This window comes from Sinocyclocheilus anshuiensis, unplaced genomic scaffold (genome assembly GCF_001515605.1).
Source record: "Sinocyclocheilus anshuiensis isolate Anshui unplaced genomic scaffold, SAMN03320099.WGS_v1.1 scaffold776, whole genome shotgun sequence".
NCBI classification, from domain to species: domain Eukaryota; kingdom Metazoa; phylum Chordata; class Actinopteri; order Cypriniformes; family Cyprinidae; genus Sinocyclocheilus; species Sinocyclocheilus anshuiensis.
In genome coordinates this window covers 857,193-881,415 of record NW_015555808.1, presented here as the reverse complement: position 1 = coordinate 881,415, position 24,223 = coordinate 857,193, and the positions used below count along the sequence as shown (strand labels likewise).

General features: G+C 35.5%; 1 protein-coding gene across 1 annotated transcript in view; it reads left to right on the top strand.

Annotated features, from left to right (window-relative positions):
- The window catches only part of LOC107675080 (inositol-trisphosphate 3-kinase B-like), a 30,776-nt gene extending 13,329 nt beyond the window's left edge, over nt 1–17,447 (top strand). The window contains exons 3-8 of the mRNA XM_016469288.1: nt 8,115–8,214; nt 8,424–8,637; nt 10,010–10,214; nt 14,219–14,320; nt 16,176–16,247; nt 16,844–17,447. Of these exons, the coding sequence (XP_016324774.1) occupies nt 8,115–8,214; nt 8,424–8,637; nt 10,010–10,214; nt 14,219–14,320; nt 16,176–16,247; nt 16,844–17,062 (912 nt within the window). The 3' untranslated portion in view covers nt 17,063–17,447. The remainder of the gene's footprint in view (nt 1–8,114; nt 8,215–8,423; nt 8,638–10,009; nt 10,215–14,218; nt 14,321–16,175; nt 16,248–16,843) is intronic.
- Nucleotides 17,448–24,223: the final 6,776 nt, after the last annotated feature.

Below are 24,223 nucleotides of genomic sequence, written 5' to 3'. Positions count from 1 at the left end.
TATATATATATATATACATATATATATATATATATATATATATATATAATTATTGCCTAATTAAATCAAATTTTTTAATTTAAGCCTCATTATTATGAAATTGAAATGAAAGTTTTTTTTATTCCTGATCCATTTTACAAAACAGAGCAAAGGTCACAGCTTTCGGTCTTTGATAACTCATTAATAATTTGCTTTGTTTTGGACTTTTCCCTGTGAAAACGTGTCAGTGTTGGTGGTAAGGCTGGCTGCACTGACTGCGGGTGCATTTTGGTTCTTGAGGGGCTAATGGTAGCTGTTTAGCTTCCAGAAAATAACACCTAGTCTTTGGTGATGTTGCTGAGTATTGCTTGCAGATGTGGAAAATACTGTCTCAGAGCCCTCTGCGCTTTCCTGTCTCACAGAGTGGTTCCTCTCGAGGGGTTAAAAGCCACTTCCTCCCTCAGTGCTCAGTGGAAACTTTAACAACACCCGTGAGGTCAAGGAGACGCTGTAAAGAGCGGCATCCCTTTCCTTGTGCTCCATATAGCTCACACTGCCCTTATCAGAACAATGGCACGACCCAGTGCCTCGGAGTGCTCCCCTTGCGATAAGGCACTGCCGCTTCCGCTCCCCAATTTAACAAAACCCTGAGCTATTGATAGTTACTTTATAAAATAGCAAAGAGAGAGGAGTTTAAGAAGGGAAGGGGGCCTAAATGAGTAATGGAGAGATGCGGTTGCATTTACGTCCTTTACAGGACAGTTTATTTTTCTGGCTTTCCAAAGGGATGGCAGCTCAAAGCCAAGACTGTCAGCGTCTTGTTATTAGACTATTTTGTGTGACTCACGCACAGTGTTGGGGGTAACGCATTACAAGTAACGCAAGTTACGAATCCCATTCTATTAACCAATGTTTTTGCTTCTGACCTTCGATGATCCAGTTCAACCATACTAATAAGCAAAAATTACTCTAGACAAACAGTTGTGTGTCTTTTTTTTATTGCTGAAGTGTGTTGAAATTTCTTCTTCTGCATTCTACTGTACGGACGTAAATGTACTTTCCCTTCAGCCTGAGGCTTATTCATTCACTTTTGGTGTGAAAAGGCTTTTATATTTGCCAAAAAATAGAACAAGCAAGCCCTGTCCAGATTTAAAAAGTAACGCAAAAGTAACGTAACACATTACTTTCCATAAAAAGTAACTAAGTAACGTAATTAGTTACTTTTTTATGGAGTAACGCAATATTGTAATGCATTACTTTTAAAAGTAATTTTCCCCAACACTGCTCACGCAGGATTACGTCTTCTTTCTACAGAGGCTTTGCTTTGATTGTTATTGCGGGCTGATGTTTACAGAGTAACACTCTGTGGTCTTCAGCAAAATAAGCACCACTTGATAGTCCTAGTCTTCTGGCACTGCATACAAACATCTACTCAAACTCATAGGTGTCTGGTGTTTCCCAGGGTGCATTGCTGTCGGAAACTTTTGTGGTTTTGAGATGATGTTGCACTTATCATAAGAGGGGAGGTCGCTCACCTTTAGTTCTCCTTTTGACCCTGTTGTGTGTGCCATCAAATACTATTAAAGATATCAGTTTTCACCATACAAACTTAAAAGAGCTTTTTGTTCATCTTATGTTTTAAATATCCAGGGTTTTTAACTTGCATGCTTGTGATTAAATCAGCAAAGCCAATCCAGGAAATGATCTGCAGTACATTCAGAATGTAATATAAAATAGACTTGCATTTGCAAAACAGTTGCAATTTACTTGTGGAACTGGGAAAATTGATATAGATTGCAAACACAGTATTGTGCAAAAGCAGTTTGTTCACAAATACTTTCCATTTGAAAAACATATAATGAGTAATGCTCTAAATAAGGTAATATGAGTAGACTTTTAACCTCTCTCATCGTGTCATTAATTTCACAAACTGGATTTGATTTTAATGTTCTTATTGGAACAACAACAGAACAGTTGACCCCAAAAATTGTAGGCCTAATTTATGTCATCATTTACTCACCCTCATGTCATCCCCAAATTGTATGACTTTCTTTCTTCTCTGGAATAGAAAAGGAAATTTGTATGTAGTTGGTTGCACTTCCATGTAAATGTACATGTTTTTTATGCAAATACAAAGAATGGGGAGATATTATGCTTCAAAACACTGCAAAAGCACAATAAATGTATCATAAAAGTAGTGCAATATATTCCAAATCTTTTAAAACTATATGATAGAATTGTATGATAGCTTTGTGTGAAATTTAAATAATTATTCACAGAAAATCGGTGCATCTAGTTCTCTGCACTCACGAGTAAAGATGAGTAGTAATGTCAAATTTATGAATGAATCATTCTTTTGAATTGGATAATTTCAATGAATCAGTTCATATGGTTCACAAAACTAGTCTGAAAATTTCATTTAGGAATCAGACTGATTCAGTTCTGATGATTCAGAGATTAAAAGCAACTTATTCACTGCTATCACGTCTCAAAAAGGAATAGAATGTAACACACACACGTCATATGGACCGCATTTATAATACTTTCATTGTGCTTGCTGTGCTTCTGCATCCTTTTGATGCTTGAAAGTTCCGGTCCTCGTTAATTGTAATTGCATGGAAAAGGGTGACTAAAAGGGAACAACAAATGACAGAATTTTCATTTTTGGGGTGAATTAACCCTTTAAGTATTTCTCCAACCACAAACGCAAGTCATGCAAATGTGTTTCTCCATGCAAATATGGGACCCTGACTAATCTGAATGCAAGCTACCCTGCTAGGGAGGCTTGTTTTCCAGCAATGATTTCATATTTTGCATGGAACTTTAGCATAATTAATGATTTCCAAATAAATTTACCTCTCAGCAGTAAAATGATACATAATGATTGATGAAAGATTGATGAGTTTTGATACTTAAACTTATATTATATGAACACTCAAAGGAATAGTTCACCAAAAAAAAAAAAATTCTGTCATAATTTACTAACCTGAAGACTGTTATTTGTTCTATGGAACATGGAAAGAGAATGTAGCATTTTTAATTGTTTTTTTTTTTAGATTTTTAAATGATGACAGAATGCTTATTGACATACTATTATATTTTATTTTTTATTTGTATTTTTCTGTTTTCATTTTAGTAATTTTGTTGTGTGTGTGTTTTTAGTCATTTTATTAGTTGTTGTTGTTGTTTTTTTTTGTCTATATAATTTTATGGTTTTAGTTTTAGTTAATAATCCTGGTTTGGGCGAACTATTCCTTTAAAATTATGAATAGATTTCTGTTGTTTCCCGTAAAAACTCCAATACATGTAATGAAAGATGAACTTTGAAAATCGTTCTCATCTTCGGTCTGCAACAGTCATAGAAATATTTCATTCATCATCACGTTTCGGGGAAAAGGAAGTCAGTTTCTCACAAATCACCTTGGTGATGTCAAAACAAGGTGCTGACCTCATCTCAGTCTGAAAACACTGGTGAGACTGTCCTTTAGTTATTTAAACATTTAGATGGCTGACCCTCTTGCCTAACAGACTGCAAACCCGTTATAGACACCTATGTACGAAACACATTTAGTCATGCAGACAAAGAGAAGAAGCAGTTACTGCATCAATTAATTTTACTCAAAACATTTATTTCAAAATAAAGGCGGCAACTTAATTATATTAAGTGCTATTTTTTTACAGTGCAGATGTGACTTTAAGGGTTTCAGATATAATCTTTGGAGCAAAATCATGAGCAGGTGTTATATAAGCTGTTTGTTTTGCTATTTCAAACTCTCAGAATTACAGGTGAGTTTGAAGAACACTGAACATTTGCATTGCTCGTGGCCCTCGCAGGCATGCAATAGAGTTTTACTGTGGTCTTTGCACATTGAGCTTGGCCTACCAGCATATTTGCATGGGCCAATTGTGCTTTTGAATGCTTTGTATGGAAACAAATGAGAAATTCACATTGCCCTGCACTTTCCTTCACTCAAATTCCAGCTTACGTTGTGATTGCACGCAGCACACTAGTGCATGATCTTACAGATTTTTACCATGTCGTTTTTCATCACGCACATCTGGAATTTCATCGCGCCCCTGTTGGTTTTTTTCGTCACGCAAATCATCCTGATGGTCAAAGATTTACAGGTAATAGATTCTGGTTTGCTTCGATTTCTCCATAGTTGGACTGTAACATCGCATTCCCGCTTTTTGCGTGTTCAGTTATTAAATACTTTTGCCTAATTTGATTATGCTTTCAGCTGCCAATAAGTGTGCAGTACTCTTAGCTCAGTTTTAGCATGTTCTCCCCAAGAATCAGAGCAGAAAATGAAAAAAAAAATAAAAAGGCTTATGGGTTAAAAGTCACATGAGATCCAGCTGTTTTGCCAGGTGATTTTACAACCAGAAATCTCACAATTTTTCATGGGAGCAAAAAAGCTGTGAAAGTAAACAACTGTGTCAGAAACATACGATCTAGAGCTGTTGTTTTACACAGTGGGCAACAGTCATTTTGACCTGACCGTGGCTCTCTGAAAGAGTCTACAACTCCCATCTCTTCCTGCGAGTTTTCCATTTGTTTTGTTTTCCCACATCCTGAACATTTCCCTCACTATAGAAATGTCTCTCAGATCCATTTTGTCTTTCCACTGAACTTTAATCTGTGTAGTCATCGGGAGGTGGGATCCTGTGGTCTTCTGATCTTAATGTCTGGCAAACACTACCTGCCTATCGATCCTAAAGTTTTTAAGTGCTTTTTGCAGTGGCCCAACCCACAGCACACTGATAACATCTGTTTCACGTCAAATGCTTGAATATTAACAAGAACCTCTGCATACTGTAGGTATTTGTCTAATTTAACCGATCAGACCTCTCCGTCACATTAAGTAATCTTAGCTAACCTGCTGAAATAAGTGCTTTAAATACGTTTTGTAAGTGTATCACTTGTGTTATCTGTATTATTATTATTATTTTAAATGTATCTCAAATACAAATGCAAAAAAGTCTGTTTATGTTGGATTCAACAGTTTTTGTATAATAATAATAATAATAATTATTATTATTATTATTATTATTATCATCATCATTACTACTACATGGGCCTAAACTTATTTTGAAAAAGAATATTTGGAATGTCCTTTTTAGGTATGAAACAACAACAAAGACTTTGCTAATGTCAGAATATAAAAAAAAAAAACTGACCATTGTCTCCTTGCTTAACTTTTTATTATAATTTTATTTAAAATATTTAAATATTTATGCTTAAAATATTTTCATAAAATAGTAAGAACAATAATGGACAAAAAATTATAAAAAAAAATTGAAAAACTGCCATATTCTTTATAGCAGCTGTATGCATCACATCTGTCACACAATGTTGCTCTAGTCAGCAGACACAGTTAAACAATTCCTCATAAACAATTAATACATTTCTCTAAATCGTTTAAAATATTCACCAACAAATGTTAAATAATAATAATAATAATATAAAGTTTATTTATTTAATTTTTAATCAAAGGATTATATTCAAACACGCATGTGAATTCTTGTTATAACTTTTTGGATTTTTATGAAATGGCTCGTAGGGAACCTTCACACTCTCATTGCTGCAATCTTATTAACATCAGCCCTTTACTTTCTCAAGCAACGGTGGCGAGTCTGGCGACCTCTGGATCACTGAGTTTGACCCAAGTAGAGGGAGGATAGGGGGACATGGAGGGGACACAGGAAACAGAGCAGCCCTGACAGACGCACCACTGCTCCCAGCCCCTCTTTAACTGCATCTTAAGGGCGAGAGGAACTGTTTTCCTCCACTGGAGCAGAACAGGACAACCTTCATGTGACAGATAAAACTCATGCTGCTCTCAGATGATGGTTCATACCTTTTATGGGCCTCTTTCTAGACTAAATTAAATCAGACCTTTTCGGCAGAGACGTTGCAGGGAGTAATGTCCAGCTTTCAGAAATAGTTCATTCAAAAATGAAAATCCTGCCGTCATTTATGCACCCTCAAGTCGTCCCAAACCTGTATGACTTTCTTCTGTGAACACAAAAGATGTTTTTTTTTGGTTAAATTTGTACAATTGAATGTGGACTGGAGTGTTAAAAAAACACCAAAAAGTATCGTAAAAGAGGTTCATGTAACTCACACACTTGCTTTGGAAGCCATATGATAGCTTTGCATGTGGAACAGACTGAAATGTATTCACTGAAAATCTTGACATCCACTCTAGCTCTCTTTGCATGAGAGAAGAAGTGACATCTAGTCAGTCAACAAATCATTCAACATTAATTTAGTCAAATCTTTTCAATGATTCGTTTGATCCACTTCACAAAACTGGTCTCGATGATTTGTTCAAAAGTTCAACTCGCTGATTTGGTCTCAGCAGTTATAGGTTTACTAGAGAGATGGATTTTCAGTGAATAATGACTATTTAGACACAAAGCAATCATATGGCCTCAGATGACTTAAAATATAATGCACAAGTCATATGGACGACTGATAACTTATGATAACTTTAAAGTGCCGTTTTTGTCATTTTGAAGCCTGTCAACACCAGTCTTTATTCACTTTTATATGAAAAAGAAATGGCAGAATATTCTTCAAAAGTTCTGTCCTGTGTTCTGCGAAAGAAAAAAAAGTCACACGTTTAAAACCACAAGTTGAATAAATAACAGTCAAATATGTGCCATTTAATTCTTACTTAAATGTGTTTTTTTAACCTTCGGTACTTTCATGGCTGAATCTGTTGACAGTTTATTATTGTTTAATCAAAATGCATGACAAAGTGTCTCTCACCAGTTTTTGAATGCTCTTTGTGGCTTGTGTTTGTCGGCCGGACGGGTTCTCTAGATTTGGAAGGGGGCTGATTTGTGGTCATTGTGTGTCCGAGGATGAACCGCTCTTTCTGGGAGAGCTGGCTCAAACTGTGCTGGGGGGGAGAGAGGCTTCCCTGGTCACCCGAGGAAACCCCCCATCTAACACTGAGAGCGGAGTAAAGAATGTGTTTACCATGCCAACATGGAGAGCTAAAAAGATCTCACTCAAGGACATTTAGTGAAGTGGAATAACAGTGTAATGGCTCAACAGAGCAGCTCCTCTCGAACTGGAAAACAGCCTGTTTTCTGCATGCTGTCAGTATGTCCAAATAGAGCAAGAACATTCTGAGACGGTTCCAGGTGAAAGGGTTTACCTTGGCAGGAAAACAAGCTTAAACTCTGCCCAGATTCCCTATTCATTTGCAGGGTTTATGTGCTATAGTGAATCTTGATGTATGTTTGTACATAAATCCTTCACATAAAGTGCTTTACTGTGCTGTGTAAACGATGATATCAGCACTGACTGCTGTAGGAGCGCCAGCATACGTATGTAAATACATGCAAAAGACCTGTTTGTTTATTCTCCCGCATATTGTGTGCTGGTCTGGGTTTTTTTTGTTTGTTTTTGTTTTTGTAGGAAAATGAACCCCACCTGCCAAATCTCTTTATATAAGCAATTACTCATCTTCCTCCAGGCATGTTTTTTTTTTCCAAATAACATGGACAAGAAGTGAAATATTATTAGAATTTAAAATAACTGTTTTCAATATTAATGTATTTTAAAATGTAATTTATTCCAGTGATGCAATGCTGAATTTTCACACTGACAAGACAGTGTCACATTGTCACATGCTGCTTAATATTTTTGTATAAAAATCATGATTTTTCAGGACTGATGAATAGAAAGTTCAAAAGAACAGAATGTATTTAAAATATAAACTTTTGTAAGATTATTAATGATCAATTTAATGCATCCTTGCTGAATAAGTATTAATTAAAAAAAATCATACTATATATATACTGTATATATATATATATATATATATATATATATATATATATAATGACTGTTAAACAAAGATAAAAAAAAAATCACCCTAATGTTTTGATAGCGGAGCACAGTTTAAGTATTGTTCATCTTGTTGTATGACAAATTATTATTTTTTAAGTATAAATACACCATCTACATTCTCAAATAATGCAAGGTCATAAAAACTGCATGCATAATATTTTGAAATTTGAAAATGCTGACTGCTGTTTAAAATAGATTGCTGTCACTGTTGTAGCACTTGCATTTAAATGGGGATTCATCTTGCTCACTTTTTGTCACTGAACAGCATAAATCATGGAAGAAGATCAAGAACATGGTGCACTGGTCACCATTTGTGATGTCCTTCAAGAAAAAGTACCCTTGGATCCAGCTGGCTGGTCATGCAGGTAGGCCTCAAAAGAGAGGTGTAGATGCTACTTTTCATGAATCACAGATAGTTAATACACTCAAAACACAGAGTATTGTGAATTGCTTTGAATCTAAAAGAAAAAAAAAAAACAATAGTAGAAAGTTAGTTTATGCTAATGCTCACTACAGCACTCCTTGTGGTAATGCTGAAATGCAATGCTATGCCATTTGTCTTTGCTCTACACAGGCAATTTCAAGGCAGGGGCCAATGGTCGCATCCTGAAGAAACACTGTGAGTGTGAGCAGCAATGTCTCGATAGGCTAATGAGAGATGTGCTAAAGCCCTACGTTCCTGCTTACCACGGAGATGTAGAGAAGGATGGAGAGCGATACAATCAGATGGAGGACTTGCTGGCAGACTTTGACCTACCCTGTGTCATGGACTGCAAGATGGGCGTCAGGTCGGTTGCTGAGATTGTGATGCTGCACTGCCTCACCTGATCTTTTACTATACAAAAATCTAAACAATATAGCACCCAGAAAACCTTAGAAAGATCCAAAACACCCTTGTTACAATCCAGAGCTCACCTATAACACCCTAGAAATGACACAGCCTATAAACCACATAGCAACACTCTACAAACCCAGATCACCACTGTAAGTAACACCCTAGAAACCTCCCATAACACTCTAAGCACCACCCAGAATACACCTTAGTAACCACTTATTAATGCTTTCTGACTGCATATCCTTGTAACTTTAGAGTTTCAACTTCAACTTCTAGCTCAGCTGAAGTAAACCTATGATAACTATACACTTTTTTCCATTAACTGAAATAAGGCTGACATAAAAAATATATATATATATTACATGAAAAAATTTACCTAAACCTAACTTAGATTCAAATATGAAATGTTGCAAATGCTTTGGCAACTAACTGAAATAAAATAAGTTTAAGTACTAAAATGACTCAAATTAATACTGAAGCTTAGAATTCAATCTATGATGTTTTATAAATTCTTATAAAGAGTTCAAATTGAAAACAGTTTCTTTCTCTTGTGTATAATAAAAAAATAGAAAGAAGAGAGAGAGATTAATCAATAAATCACTAATAAAAGATATAGAAGATAAAGTACACCAGAATCCCTGCTAAAAATCTTCATATTTTCTTATCTTACACTTATGCAACAGCATGTCCACTGCTGAAAATCTAGTATGATATTTTAAAATGAATAGTTCCATTGAGCCATTATTTGTACAGATGTTATACATTCCAAGCACCACAGAACATGAAGCAGGACCTCCCTCCCAAGAGACTCAGCAGAGGAGCAGCTCTGTGTCCTCTAATCTGCTGAAAGATAGCTGTGCTTGTTTGTGGCTGGTGCAGGGAGACCTTGATACACATCCCTCATCACTTTTTTTCTCCTCTCTCACGGCTCGACTTTCTCATCTCTGTTGTTCCTGAGACTACTCTGTTTGCTGTTGCATGCCTGACTGAATCACAGCAGCAGCCATGGACAAATATAGAGATAACCAGATGGTCAGGATATTAACAGAACCTCTGCTGGCCTGTCCAAACAAAACAATGAGACACTTTCAGATTCACGCACATTCAGTGAACTTTTCAATTTCTGCGGCAGTGTTTTCCAAGACAACTCAAGTTGGAGAATAAAAGGAGAATAAATATTTAGTTATCATGCCTTTAGCTAATAAGATGAACTGCATTTTATTGCGCACTTCGAATTTCAACAGAATTTGATTGATGATGCAACACATGCAACAAGTTAAGTGAAAGAAACTGAGCCATTGGGCCATTTTTCTCTTCTCTTGCAGGACGTATTTGGAAGAAGAACTGACGAAAGCCAGGAAGAAGCCCAGCTTGAGAGCTGACATGTACCAAAAGATGATCGAAGTGGACCCCGATGCGCCCACGGCACAGGAGCGTGAACAGAAAGCGGTCACTAAGCCGCGCTACATGCAGTGGAGGGAAACCATAAGCTCCACCGCCATGCTTGGCTTCCGGATCGAGGGCATCAAGGTGAGACGTTCAATTGTAACACTTTTTCACAATTTCTCTTGAAACCTGTGGATACAAATGAGGTGAAATTGCAAAAAAAACAAAACGTCAACATCCTGAATGGTGTTACTTCAACTGAATTTCTCAACTACACTGTATTTTCACTGTCACATTCAACTAAAAGGTTGAAATAAAGTTGTGAGATTTCCTGATGTTCAGGGTTTACATTTTTATTAATTTTAAGTATTTGGCTTTTAAGGAATATTCTAGATTTTAATCACGTTGAATATTGATTACCACAAAAATTACTTTCAACCTCCATTTCCTAAAAAAAAAAATCTGGGTTATAGTGAGGCAACGGCAATGGAAGTGAATGGGGCCCTTTTTTAAATGTTAAAATACCAACTGTTTTAAAAATACAGCCACGAGACAAAAAATATGTTAACATGATTTTAGTGATTAAAAAATGTTTACTAAACTTTTCTGTGTAACGTTATTATTCAATTTTACCTAAATGCCATGATAACGAAACACCATAAACCCTAAAATAAAATGTCTGAAAAATGATGATTTAAAAAACTTTACAGCTCAAAAAATACCAAAGCTTTCACACAAGAATTAATTATGCTTACTAACCTTTTCTTTGTATAATTTATTCAATGTTACTTCATTGCCATGACAACGAAACACCATAAACCCTAAAACAACTGTAAAAATTATAAAAATTATAAATTAGAATACTCTACTGGTCAAATAATAGCCAAGCCTTCAAAAAAGAATTAACATTTTTTACTAAACTTTTCTGTGTAATGTGATATTTAGTGTTAATTTATTGCCATGACAACAAAATATCATGATCCCTAAAAAATGATTTAAACAACTTTACAGCTCAAATAACAGACAAGCTTTTACACATGAATTAATATACCAATTAAAATAAGTCCTTTTTATAAAATTGCAAACTTCACGTTTCTACTTTTAAATCTTTCAAAAATTGGCCCCATTCACCGGCATTATAAGTGCCTCACTGTAACCTTGATTTATATTTAAGGCAAATTATTTTTTTTGTCAAAGTAAACATTATGCCACAACAAATGCTGTTGTTTGAGCTTAACTTGAATCATGAGTTGATGAAAGGGATCTTGGAAGTTCAGTGCTGTTTTTATCTGGGGAATCAAGGCAGCCTTCAACCCATGCGTCTTTTAATTAGATCCCGGATTTCAGACTGAGGTGAAGGGGCAGGATTGGCCTTTTTCAAGAGGTTGATTGTGTCTGAATTTTCCTGTCATACACACGGCCTGTTTGTGGCACGTCCTTTGAGCTCAACATCAGTCAGTGACAGGCCATGGCTCTCACAACATGATTTCAGTTCTGTAATTCCGGCCTACCGCACACGGCCCTAATAACGTAAATACACCCTCATGGAAAATGTCAAAAAGACATAAGAGATGCTCGACAAACCTTCAGCTAATTAAGTCAAACCAGGCAGCCACAATTCCATTAACATACGGAAGAGGAGATTAGAAAGCTTATGTTTGGTCTCTGTCATGATTTTCCAAAATACATCTTTGTTAACAAGAGCTCTGTAGATGTCTTGCATGAATAGGGAAAGATTGGTTCCCCTTTTGCTCTTTCCATTAGCACAAAGGTCAGGTTCTCCCCATCTTTCTCTTTTTTTTTGCAGATGGGGGATGCCCTGGGTGGCTCTAAATAAAGTCTTTCCTGAATAATAGGCAGACTTCTGTTATGTCTGTGGCTGAGCTGCCTATTGTGACTATTGTCTTAACTTAGAAGCGCATTAATTTGCCAGCAGTCCATTAATATTACGTGTCCTTGGAAGACAAGCATCACTATTACTATGGGTCATACTTATTTCAGCAAATACTTAAATAGTATTATTATACTAATACAACAGAAATAAACAAGACTTCGCAAACACCCTATAAACAACCTAAGATACCCCAGCAACACTCTGCATCCCATTCAGAACACCTTAGCAACCACATTGTAATGCCCTAGCCAGGGCCGGATTTACCTCTTTTCGTGACATTGGCAAAACAAATTTTTGGGCCCCCCTTCCCTATTAATATAATAGGCCTAACATTAGCTACCACCCAAGCAAACAAAAATATTTCTTAATCAGTAGAAACTGTTGCAGTGTTTTCTATCGCAATAAGCGCTTGCGTTCAATCAATAAAAATCGAATGTAGTTTGAGAACTGAGAAAGACCATTCCATTAATAGGTGCAGCGCCGTGGCCACATAACAACTTCAGGAGTGCATTATCTCTCTAATAATTTAACGGCCTGGAGTCACAACCACACATCAAGACATTGTTAAGATGATTTATTTCAAGACATTTGTCGTGTTTCCGTCCTGAAATCTCGTGTGTGTTGAACAAATTTTTTACGTAGCCTATTTTACAAAAACCTTCCATTGGAAATTCCAAAACGTCATTTTAGAGCTAATAACAGAGGCTTGAGCCATTGATATGCAGGATAATGCAGTTATAAATGCAGTCTAACGCACTTAGAGAGAGAGAAAGAGAGAGAGAGATTAAGCGCGTGTGAATACCTGTGCGTCTCTCAGCAGTGTTCAGCCGCAGCGTCTATTGATAGCGAATCTTTAAGTTAAACTGCTTCAAGAACCTCGCTACTGAGAAAAGTCATGTAGCTTTTCAGCTGAGAAACTATTTTATTGATAAATTCGCGGGGCAGTGCTGACAACAAGTTTCTGGTCGCGTCTCCGCGTGTGTGCGCGAGTGCGTGTGTGTGCGTCCGAGAACGAGAGAAAGAAAGCATTATTTCCGTAACCTACATAAAAAAAGTGGAAGACATGGAAATACTTTGTCATTATTTACCCTATTGTTTGTTATATTTATTTGCTCAATGTCTTCTGGGGTTTTGGTTGTTTTACTGTTGTAGATAGCCCATAGTATAACAAAATTATTATATATCTCTATTGTGTTTGGGCTCCCCTGGACGAGCGAGCATAGGCACACGTGCCTAGAATGCCTATGCGTAATCCGGCCCTGGCCCTAGCGACCACCCAAAACAACCTAGAAATCACCCAAGCAACTGCAACACTCTGCAACCCTCTCAGAACACCTTAGAAACTGCATAGCAATGCCCTAGCAATGACTTATCACCAAAACACCTTAGTAACCACCTATCAACCACCCAGAATACCCTAGAAACTGCATTGTAATGTCCCAGAAACCTCACAGAACACCCTAGCGATAGCAACACTCTGAAAATCACTCCAACCTTAGCAGCTGGATAACAATGTCCTGGTAACCATTCAGAACAATTTAGCATTGCGGCTTATTTATTTACTTACGAAAAAGTTAACTTCTTTTTATTACTTATTAAGAACTGATTGTGCAGTTTTTCCTATGCAAGCCCGCTTTGCCACTGAATAAAAAATGAAAAACGTAATTGCGACTTTTTATCTCATAATTTTGACCTTTTTGTCTCACAATTGTGAATTATAAACTCACAATTCCGAGTAAAGTCAGAATTGCTGGATATAAACTCCCAATTGTGAGAAAAAAAGAATTGTGAGATACAAACTCACAATTGCAAAAAAGTCAGAATTGCAAGTTTATATCCCTTCTTTTCTCAAAATTGTGAGATATAATCTTGCGATTAAAAGTGATAAAGTCCAATTCTGAGGAAGAAGACTGACTTTTTCCTCAGAATTGCAAGTTTATATCTTGCAGTTTGGACTTTATAACTCGCAATTCTGAGAAGATGTAAAGATGTAAACGTGCAATTGCGAGAAAACTTTTTTTTTTTTAATTAAGTGGGAGAAACGGGCTTCCACAGTTTCCATAACATGCTTTTTTTTGTGTACAGACCACAATTGCATATGAAAACATGACTTATGAAAACCTCACGACTTAGAAATAGTTTTTCAACAATTGGTCGGTGTTGGCACAAATGTATCAAACATGTGCCCTGATTTCATGTTTCTGATCTTTTTTTGACCAGCACAATTAATTCTTCTTCCCTTTCCATTCTACAGAATGAGGATGGAACAGTAAACAGGGACTTTAAAAAGACTAAGACCCGAGAACAAGTGACTGAGGCCTTCCAAGACTTCGTCAAAGGAAACAAAAACATCCTGGTAAGTGTGTGCTCGTGTGTTTATGTGCTTTAGGGCCTTCTGCCAATTATTAAGTCTCCTGTGGCACAACGGAGGGGAAGCGAGTGACAGGTGGAGCTAAACTCTCTCATTTACCCCCCAAGGGCGGTTTGTGAAACTAAGGGTTTCCTTTGTGTGGTGCAGCCCCTTCAGGGTTATATTGTTTGAAACCAGCGAAAGCTCACCTACTGGCAGGGAAAACCACTCTTCGAGTTGCACACAAACTTGAATATATTACAGAGAAATACACATATGCAAATACAAAGCGCTTTGCATAATGCTGTAGTTGACACATGACCGTCATGTGTATTCTTGTGACATCAAAGTACTGTAAATGTTATCTTAATGGGTTTAAATATTAAAAAGCACCTAGCACAAAGAAATGTTATTGCATGGTAGGATTCCCATGTTGTAACGGGTGTTTCCTTAAAGTTCAGCCTTATAGACAAACAGTTCCAAAGAACCTGTCCTTGGATTCTTATGGAGCATTTATTTAACCCTATGTTTGTCCACAGTGTGTCCTGGAACTATATGTGCATCCTGATTCCCTTAAATGCAATGTGATTCATCTGATAAATCAATGTGCTTTCGATTTTACAGATAAACTTGCTTTTATTTCCACAATGAATGTGTAATTAACCACCGCCGATTTAAATGCTGAATTAATGTAATTATTGTGGTGTAAATTAGAACAGAGCATGGTACTGTATGATCTGATAGCACATTAATAAGTAATGACTCATGTAGGGGAGACACTGAAATGTTGGTTTAAATCTGTTTAGTATGCAAATATACATGAGGAAATCAGTGATTCACCAAAATTCGCCTTTAAAAATGTTTTTTTCTCCTCCATTTATTGCATGTACATAAACATATTTTTTGAACAACAACTTTATTAGAATGTATAAATCTATGTTCATTTTAATAAATAAATACTGCTCATGCTACATACTTTAAATAATGTTAGTTTAAAAATTCTAAATATTAAAAATGTATTAGAACGTAGAAATTAACAATAATCAAGATGAATAAATGCTGAAAGTTATATTTAATTTTAGCAATTAACTAATGTTAACATATAGAACATTACTGTAAAGTGTTAACACATTTTTAAATAACTTTCCATAAGTTGGACTCTTCAAAAAAGGATAAAACATATCTTGATATCCCCTTTTCACATATATGTATATATATATATTTTTTTCTTCATAAAAATACAATATTTTGTAAAATACAATTTCAAGCATCAAAACAATACAAGTTTCACAAAGATTTAACAAAAATAATGACTATCATACTTTTTTTTACCACGATTTACAAAAGACACCTACTAAAATGTCATTCAGTGTAACAATAGTTTATATACCAAAATTTTTTGTCAGGCATGTTTAGAACAAGAATCATTAGATGACCTTAAAAGGCTCTATTTATGGATCACATTGCAGCCCCCCAAAACTAATCAATTGTAATTTTAAATCTTTACCAATATTTGCCACTATATCCTTCAAACCACTAGGTTTCACCCATATTTTGATTTTTTTTTTTTTTTTACAAAAGTTATTTGAAATATTAAAGTAGATGCTTTACTTGCATTCAGTATACATTCTATGTATATAAAATTATTTTTAAAAAATTAATTTGATGCAGACACCAAAATGAGATGCCTCCTCTTTGACCCATAAATAGATTTAATGAAAATAAAAGTCTTATTTTCTCAATACATTGTATATTTTTTATTACATGCAGACAATATTATTCAGATTAAATACTTGTCACACTTATTTGTTTGTATTTTTATAGTTTTATAGTCACTTACACTTTGTTTTTTTCCCCTCAGCATTCCTATTTGAACCGACTAAAAGAGATCAGGGACACTTTGGAAATTTCACCGTTTTTCAAAACACACGAGGTAAACAATCACTCTTTTGTTTATCATCTTAAGACACATTAGCTACACTTACAAATGCAACCCTTTATCCACCCATGTGATAAGAGCATGTGAAAATGTGGAAAAATAATAATACACAACAACATCTATGCAAAGACCAGCTCTGAAGTAATTATCTGATTACACTGGATGCTGAAAGCCAGAATAGCAACTTGGTTGTATGCAAAGCATTACACAACCTCTTTTAATGGGGTTTAAAGACAAATATGCTAGATACACTTAATATATGGTCGGTGTCAGAACTTTGCTGTCTGAACTCTAAGGAGGTAGAACAGGCTATGCAAACACAGAGCCTTGTTTATTCGCATTATTAGATAACCAAAAAAACTGTATGGTGGAAAAACAGGGCACAGTTATAGCTGTTTAATAAGTGAGCGTATGTTTGCTGCACAAATACAATGGAAACAGGATCTTTGTGTCTATTGTGTCATGTTTCCACATGGATTTGTGATGAACCATTTAAAGTCTTGTAAAGATGCGAAACGCAAGGAACAGACTCTGACATTTAACACATTTCCATGTCGTGCGTGTGTAACTTTTCCATCTCTTGTGTTCAGGTGATTGGCAGTTCTCTACTATTCGTCCATGACAAACAGGAGCAGGCAAAAGTGTGGATGATAGACTTTGGGAAGACTACTCCATTGCCGGAGGGGCAGGAGCTGAGCCACAGGGCCACCTGGGTGGAGGGTAACAGAGAGGACGGCTACCACTACGGCCTAGACCACCTCATAGACATTATTTCTAATATGCTAGCTCCTAAACCTCCACTAGAGTAAAAGAATTCCATCTTCTCTCCCGCCTGCACTACAGTTCAAGACCTCGCTGGGTTCCCCTAAAGGTATCCTAACCGATCGCCCCGTCTCGCCCCCCCCCAAAAAATGGTCAAAGTTAAAACAAAAATGCCAACCGCAATGGCCTTTAAAACGAGTGGGTATGTTTGTAAACTTGTAGATGCTGTACATATAGTGTAAATGCCAGTGTTTTAGTTCAGAACATGTGTGAATAGGATTTTTGCAGCTAGTGCTTTAAAAGACAGGTGAATCTTAAAGCAACACTCTCTTAATGTGCGTTCTTTTCAACATGCTAGTGTTACGGAAAAGTGTAAAACCCTTGCAGCTATGTTTTACTCAATGTGATCGTTTTAATATATTGTTTTTAGATGCTGCAGAATTAGTTTTCTTCATTTTTTTTTTTTTATTTGAAACAAAAATCCACATTTTAAAACCTATAACAATCAAATTGACCTCTAGATGTTTTATAGTTTTTTTTTTACCCTGTTAAGATAATGTAAGTAGTGTTCAAATACATCATTTATACCGAGTGCCTATAGTAGAACAAATGATCCCATTTGGTGGATGGTCTTATATTGTGCTTTACACTTACATTCTTCATATTGACATGCCTTAAATTCAATCGCCATTTTTGTGCCTAAGTAGAGCTGGGTATTGACACAGATTTTCCAATTAATTATGATTCACAAGTTCTCGATTCAGTTCGGACTTTTGATTGAATGTGATTACGATTGATTTGAGTAAACAGCATTTCAGTTTTATTGTCTATTCTCTCTGTTAAGGCTGTAAAATATTCAGGGGAGTGTTTTGGACTAATTTAAACCAGTAACTCATCTTTTGAGCTATTCATTAAAACAAGTCATTTGTTTCAGGAATCTCTCTACACTAGGTGCGCCATGTGTTTTTGATTTACAAGAAAGAAATGACTCATTAGCGTCATTCATTTTGGGAATCAAGCTAGAAGTTTGCGATTCATTTTTGAATTTACTCCCACAGGATTCTGTCTCACTCCTGCTAAAAATAAGATCTGGCCCTACCAGTCACGCTATGTGTTAGTCGCTAATAAGCCTAAGATTCATGAATAAGATTCTGATTCGCGGCTCATAAGAACCATTTCTTTGTGAATCTCACTACACTGGTAACATTCTTGCATGCGACCCTGTGAGAACAACTCAACAGAAAGTCGTTTTCCAAAGTACAAAGTCATTTTTATTGCATCATTCTCAAAACAGACTGCAAACTCACTTTCTCAACTATGACACATTGGTAACTATGACATTAAAAATATGATTACTTTTGCCATGTCCCTGCTGTTGAATCTGTAGTGAGTAAAATCGGAGTAAAGGCCCGTTCACACCAAGAACGATAACTATAACGATCTGTTTATTGTAAGCGTGCACTGCAGTTTTGCCGTTTACTGCTTTAAATGCTTGAGCCCTTTAGAGCATGATGGATTCTGATTGGCTCTCAATTGTTTTTATCATTCATCAGCTGGAAAAAGGAGTTTTGAAAGAGATTCCAATGATCCGCTGTGCCGTTATCATTTTAGTTTTGCTGTGGACTCTTCTATTCTTTAAATTTACAACGATTTAAAAAATATATCTATTTCTTATAGTCCTTGGTATGACTTTAGTCATTTCAGCAGAACACTGTCCCATCTGTAGGATGGGAAGTGTGGTGCAATTTTAATAATTGAAATCGGAATTGTTCAAATGAAGATCATGATTAATTGGAAATTTATATTTTTACCCAGCCCATGCCAAGGTTTTTCTCAGGAAGTGGCTCCCATTTATCTGTAATTTGTGGTATGTTTTCAAGTTCTCTTTGAACACACAGTCTTGGCTAACTTTTGTCTTTGAAAAAACTGTAAGGGCTGCAAGCTCCAACTAATCTTGGAGTCACTATGGTGACGTTGTCTATTCAGTTAGAATAAGAACTTTTGTACAAGGTAAAATAACATTTTTTTTTTTAAATACAGACTGTCACCTTAACTCGCACATCTGTTGACCAAAAATTTCAACCATTCCATGCAAGTTCAAACATTGCGAATGCTCACGAGAGCCTTAAGAAATGTTGTTCTTCCTTTGAAAAGTGCCTGAAGGCAGTGCTCGATGCAATGCCTCCAAATGCTGACTCGCCACTCTTCAGAGCGCATCATGTTTGAGAGAGATGATTGTTGTTTGCATGACTATTTGCCATGCAAATGAACTATCCCTGCATACCCCCAAACAATGAGATAATGCTCCAAGCAAAATATCACTGGAGATAAAAACTAATTTGTTGGTCAGTATGGAAACCATGTGCTGACACCAGCATAAATGCAATCAGTGATTAGTCGTGGTTGATTTAGCCCGGGGCAAGGAACACCTAGGGCAGACCTACACGTCAACACGACGCACTCCAGTCACAGTAAAGGCAGAGGGGTTATCAAGAGGCCTCCAACCAAATGTCACCACTTGTTTTTACCCATCATTATTTATGATGAGATTTTGCTGTTGTTATAAATGACCTTTTACGAATGCAAAAGGAACAGAGAGGACAAAAGGTTAACGGGGGGTGGTGTGGAAACATTTCTCAAATCCCTGTCCCACAGCCACAGTTCCCTAAACATGCTTAAAATGGGTAGGAAAAATGAAATGGATCAAATCATAGCTGCTTTAAGTGATTTTTTATTAGGCCTACCGCACATAAACTGTCCTCACAACCTGACTATGGGAGAAATAATGCTTCTCTTATGGTTCTGTAATCAGCTACAAAATTGCTGTTAGTTAGCCAAGAGAGAAAAAAGTCTAATAATAATATATGAAATAAGATCCCTAAGAAATCCACTTAAAACATAAATAATTATACAATTAAACACTTGCTAGGAGAAATAACGCTTCTCTCTTCTGGCAGCGTAAACAGCCAAAACTGCAGTTAGTTAGGCAAGAGAGAGAAAAATATCTCCAATATTTGTTAACACATGGCTACTTTCAAGAAACATACTTCTTGCCATAATAATAGTGTAGGAATGACATCTATCACAAGATGTGTGTCACAAACCTGAAAATGAAAGAAAAAGGGGACCAGTTTGGAAACCAACAATATTTTTGCTTTTAGAGATGTAAATAAAAATGCTTACAGCAGCTTTAATCAGGTCTAAGAGGTTTCAGATTTAATTATTCTCCCCAAATTACTTTTTTTTTTTTTACTAAACCTTAAAGTAAGATGTACTTTCTCCCTACACAAGCTTAAAAAAATGGAAGTAGGGCTTCCCCTGCTGTTTATGGTGCTGTATTACAGAGAACAAACAAAACTGACCAAGTCCTTCTTCTTGCCCTTGATGTTTTACATTTCATGCCATATTTGTGAGAGGTCAAAAACTTTGGGAATTTCTAGTGGTGTCATACGCATACTTATATTTATATTTTGTTATATTTTGCACAAGAACACTAAATGTAGCTGCATTGTTTTTCTCCTCTTGTTTGTTTGGCTTTACCTTCCATATCTTGGTGATATAGCAGTTCATTGTAATGTAAGCCAAGTTCATTGCTGTGTAAATGTGCAAATGTCTTCAGAGTGTGCTCTGTCTCTTTAAGGAAATAAATCTCTGAAACCGGTGACTTTTGACCCTGTTGCATTATGTTGGTCAAGGCCTTGCTGCACAAGAAACATTTACACAACCAATCTATCTACTATCTATCAGCCACTATCTATATTTTAAGACAATTTTTTTTTGCAGCTCAACCCTGCTGAATGTTTGCCGTGTCAATGTGGCAATTAATTATTATTATGCTTGGTTGTACAATTTAACAGGAACAAATTTGTCAAAAATACGCATGGTTTGACTTTTTTTTAGGGATATCTGGTGATATTACAGATTTAAAAAAGCGTTAATAATTAATAAATGCAATCTTTTACAAATCTTAAAATGTATAAAAAATAATAATTTACATTGTAACACTGTGATTCACTGTGAATGTTAGTTTTTAATGTTTTATTTTTAGACAAAATAGTATGCAATTATAATATTGACCATTTTCTGGTTGTCAGTCATAATAAAAAAAAAATGATTGGCTTATCGGTATCGTCTGGATTTTATTATTATTGCATCCCTATTTTTTCTCTCAGATTATTTGTGTAAAAACAGGCTGCCATAAGGACTTCCGGATGTCATCACCTCTGTTTTAAAAGAAAAATATAATGAGTTCTGTACAGAGTTTGTCATTTTCCTCTTTATTTTACTTTGTACGTGGACCTGAACAATTTACCAATTTCTTCTAATTGAACATTTAATTCAAAACCATAAGAATTAAAGGCATAGTTCAACCTGGATGTTTTAACTGGAGAAAGCAATATTATGGATAGAGGACTTGTACTGTATTAGCCAGAAGCAAAAACATTTGATGTTAAAAACATCTTGATGACCTTGTTAATTACAAATACACATCTTTTCACTTACCAAGATGTTAACTGATGGACTGGAGTCGTGTGGATTACTTGTAGATTATTGTGTTGTTTTATGAGCTGTTTGAACTCTTATTCTGATGGCACCCATTCACTGAAGAGGATCCATTGGTGAGCAAGTCTTGTAATGCTGAATTTCTCTAAAAACTGCCATCATAAGATATATTTAGGGAAATAAATGCTTTCTATGCCTTGCAGGATATTAAATAAATGGTCAACAAATGAATGTTCAAACAGACATCTGAATTATTGCCAACATTGGCGTAAATAAAAAAGATAAACGCCAAAAAGTAGGTTACATGATGATATAGGAACACCTCAAAGGTTTTAATCAAACTGGAATGCTGGAAATAACGCCATATAATAAAAGCAAGTTCTGTTCTTTCAAAGTGAATAGTCGCCACCTAGTGTCTCTGCACTGACATAGTCTAATGCTTATCCAAAAATGTTTTATTTTTATTTTTTTTCCAAATGATTTCCTCGATTGTAGATAAAGGTTCAGTCAGTAATACAGACCAGCAGTCTGTGCAGTGGTTACATATTTTTGGCATCCATCTATCCTGACCTGATCAGATGTAGGCTATTAGCCTATGGTGCAGCAGAGGTTGAACAAACAAAACAATTTTTATCTGATGGCATAAATAAATAGTGGAGGTTACGCAGCTTATTATTCGTTTTCTGCTCTCGAATAAACTGGACTTCCTTATTTAGTCATACTTGGACTGAGTCACACCGCTGGCAATGAGCCTCAGAAATATTAGCCTGGGGAGCAGGGACCTTGGAGTGAGTGAAGCCATGTTCAAGAGTCAGGAAGCCAACCGCCCACCAGCCTCACACACACAACTATACTAATAAAAAGGACCATACAGCAAAAAACATTCAAAAATGTATGAAGCCCTTGACCCACAGCAATATTCTACCCACAAAGCACCGGCATCAGAAAGCACAGTGCTAAAAAATACATTCAGTCATAAGTCAAACTTCAGATAATAAGACACTAGAATTTTGGCAACTCTTTAGTCATTTACTAAAGAGTATAGTATTGCCTATTCTCTGTAAGAAAGAAGTGAATACTGTCTTACTGATAGGTATAACTTAGGTAAATGATTATTGAAATAAATACAGCATTTAATAGATAAAATTTGCAGTCATCTTGCATTTAATCATGACTGATTCACAGAAAATGAGACAAATCAATAAAGAGCTTTCATTAATTCTACACCTTGGACTAATCAATAGAATGTGACACACACACACACAGAGACAGGCCTTACAGAAAATAATTAAATAAATAAATATTTAAATACCGCCTACATCTAAAATATAATTATATATAATTATAACGCCACAAGGCAAATAATGGAACAATATCACATATATTATATTATTAATAAGCTATCCAAATTGCATGTCATCCTCTGTTAACTTCTCTCTCATCCAGCTGTTTGTTTGTCTTACCTGTCCTTGTTTATTTGATGTTTTCATTGCCTTGAGATCGAGTTTAGCAATCATTCGAAAGGATACATACAGTCGATGGTGAACAACTATCCAATGCAATGTATAATGTATATTTATATTAGTGTAGTTCCCTATGGACCTGTGGAATGCTCTGAAGAGAAGCAAATGCTTTCGTTTGTGATCTCATAGAGATTGCATCTCCTGCATTCCTCGGCAACCAAGACAGTCTGGGAATGGAAGAGATCTTTCGGTAGTTTCTGCAAACATATTATGATGTCATCTGTTTTTATTTCAGAAGCCTAACATCATGAGCAAATATCAAAATAGATGCGAAAATATGAAATACACAAACAGCCATTTATAAATTTTGGCATTCAAATTTTTATTTGGCTGACTTGTGTGATACTCAGTGGATGATTGAAAGTCTTATTGGCATATATCCTCCTGACTACCAGGAAAAAACAGTTTTGTGAATTTAGTATTTTGTCATGTCATCACATTGTTTAGAGCATAAGAAAATTTTTTAAAAATACAATTTTTGAAAAATGATATTTTATTCATATGTTATGCCATGTCCTCTGTAGAGGACATCGGGACTTTAAAAAGTCCTGATTAAAAAAAATATATAAAAAATACACGAATAGACATGAAAAGGCAAAAGGAGTGGGATTTTTGTTTTAACCAGAAATCAATTTTCATTTTTTTATACCAAACTTTATATAAAGATGATTCTCAACTATGTTATGAAAGATATTTTGAAAGAACATTTTTCTTGGGTGTAAAATGGCCATAAACGAGTTTTTCCATTATATACAATGTATCTATAAACTGTATCTAATTTGCATATTAATGTGTTTTTGGGGCAACATAGAATGAACAAATAAGTGCAATAATGGCAGTAATAATTAGCAAGATTTTCATAATAATATCTAATATTTAATAGGAATATTGATATATAATTTTTTCTCTATTCATTTGTTGTGTCTCCCAAAATGTGTAATAAACATGCTTTAAGTCCTAGTGTCCTCTACAGTGGACATGTATGAAATTGATGTCCTGTTTCATAACAGGTCATATTTTGATTTGAAACCCCATAACATTTTCCTGAGATGTTGATTTATGACAAACAATTGGTCAATTAGTCAGATTTAAATGATAATTACAAAATATTATCATATTTTCATTAGGGTGTTACATTTGATCACTAAATGAATGTCAACCATTTTTAAAGACCAAAGAGAG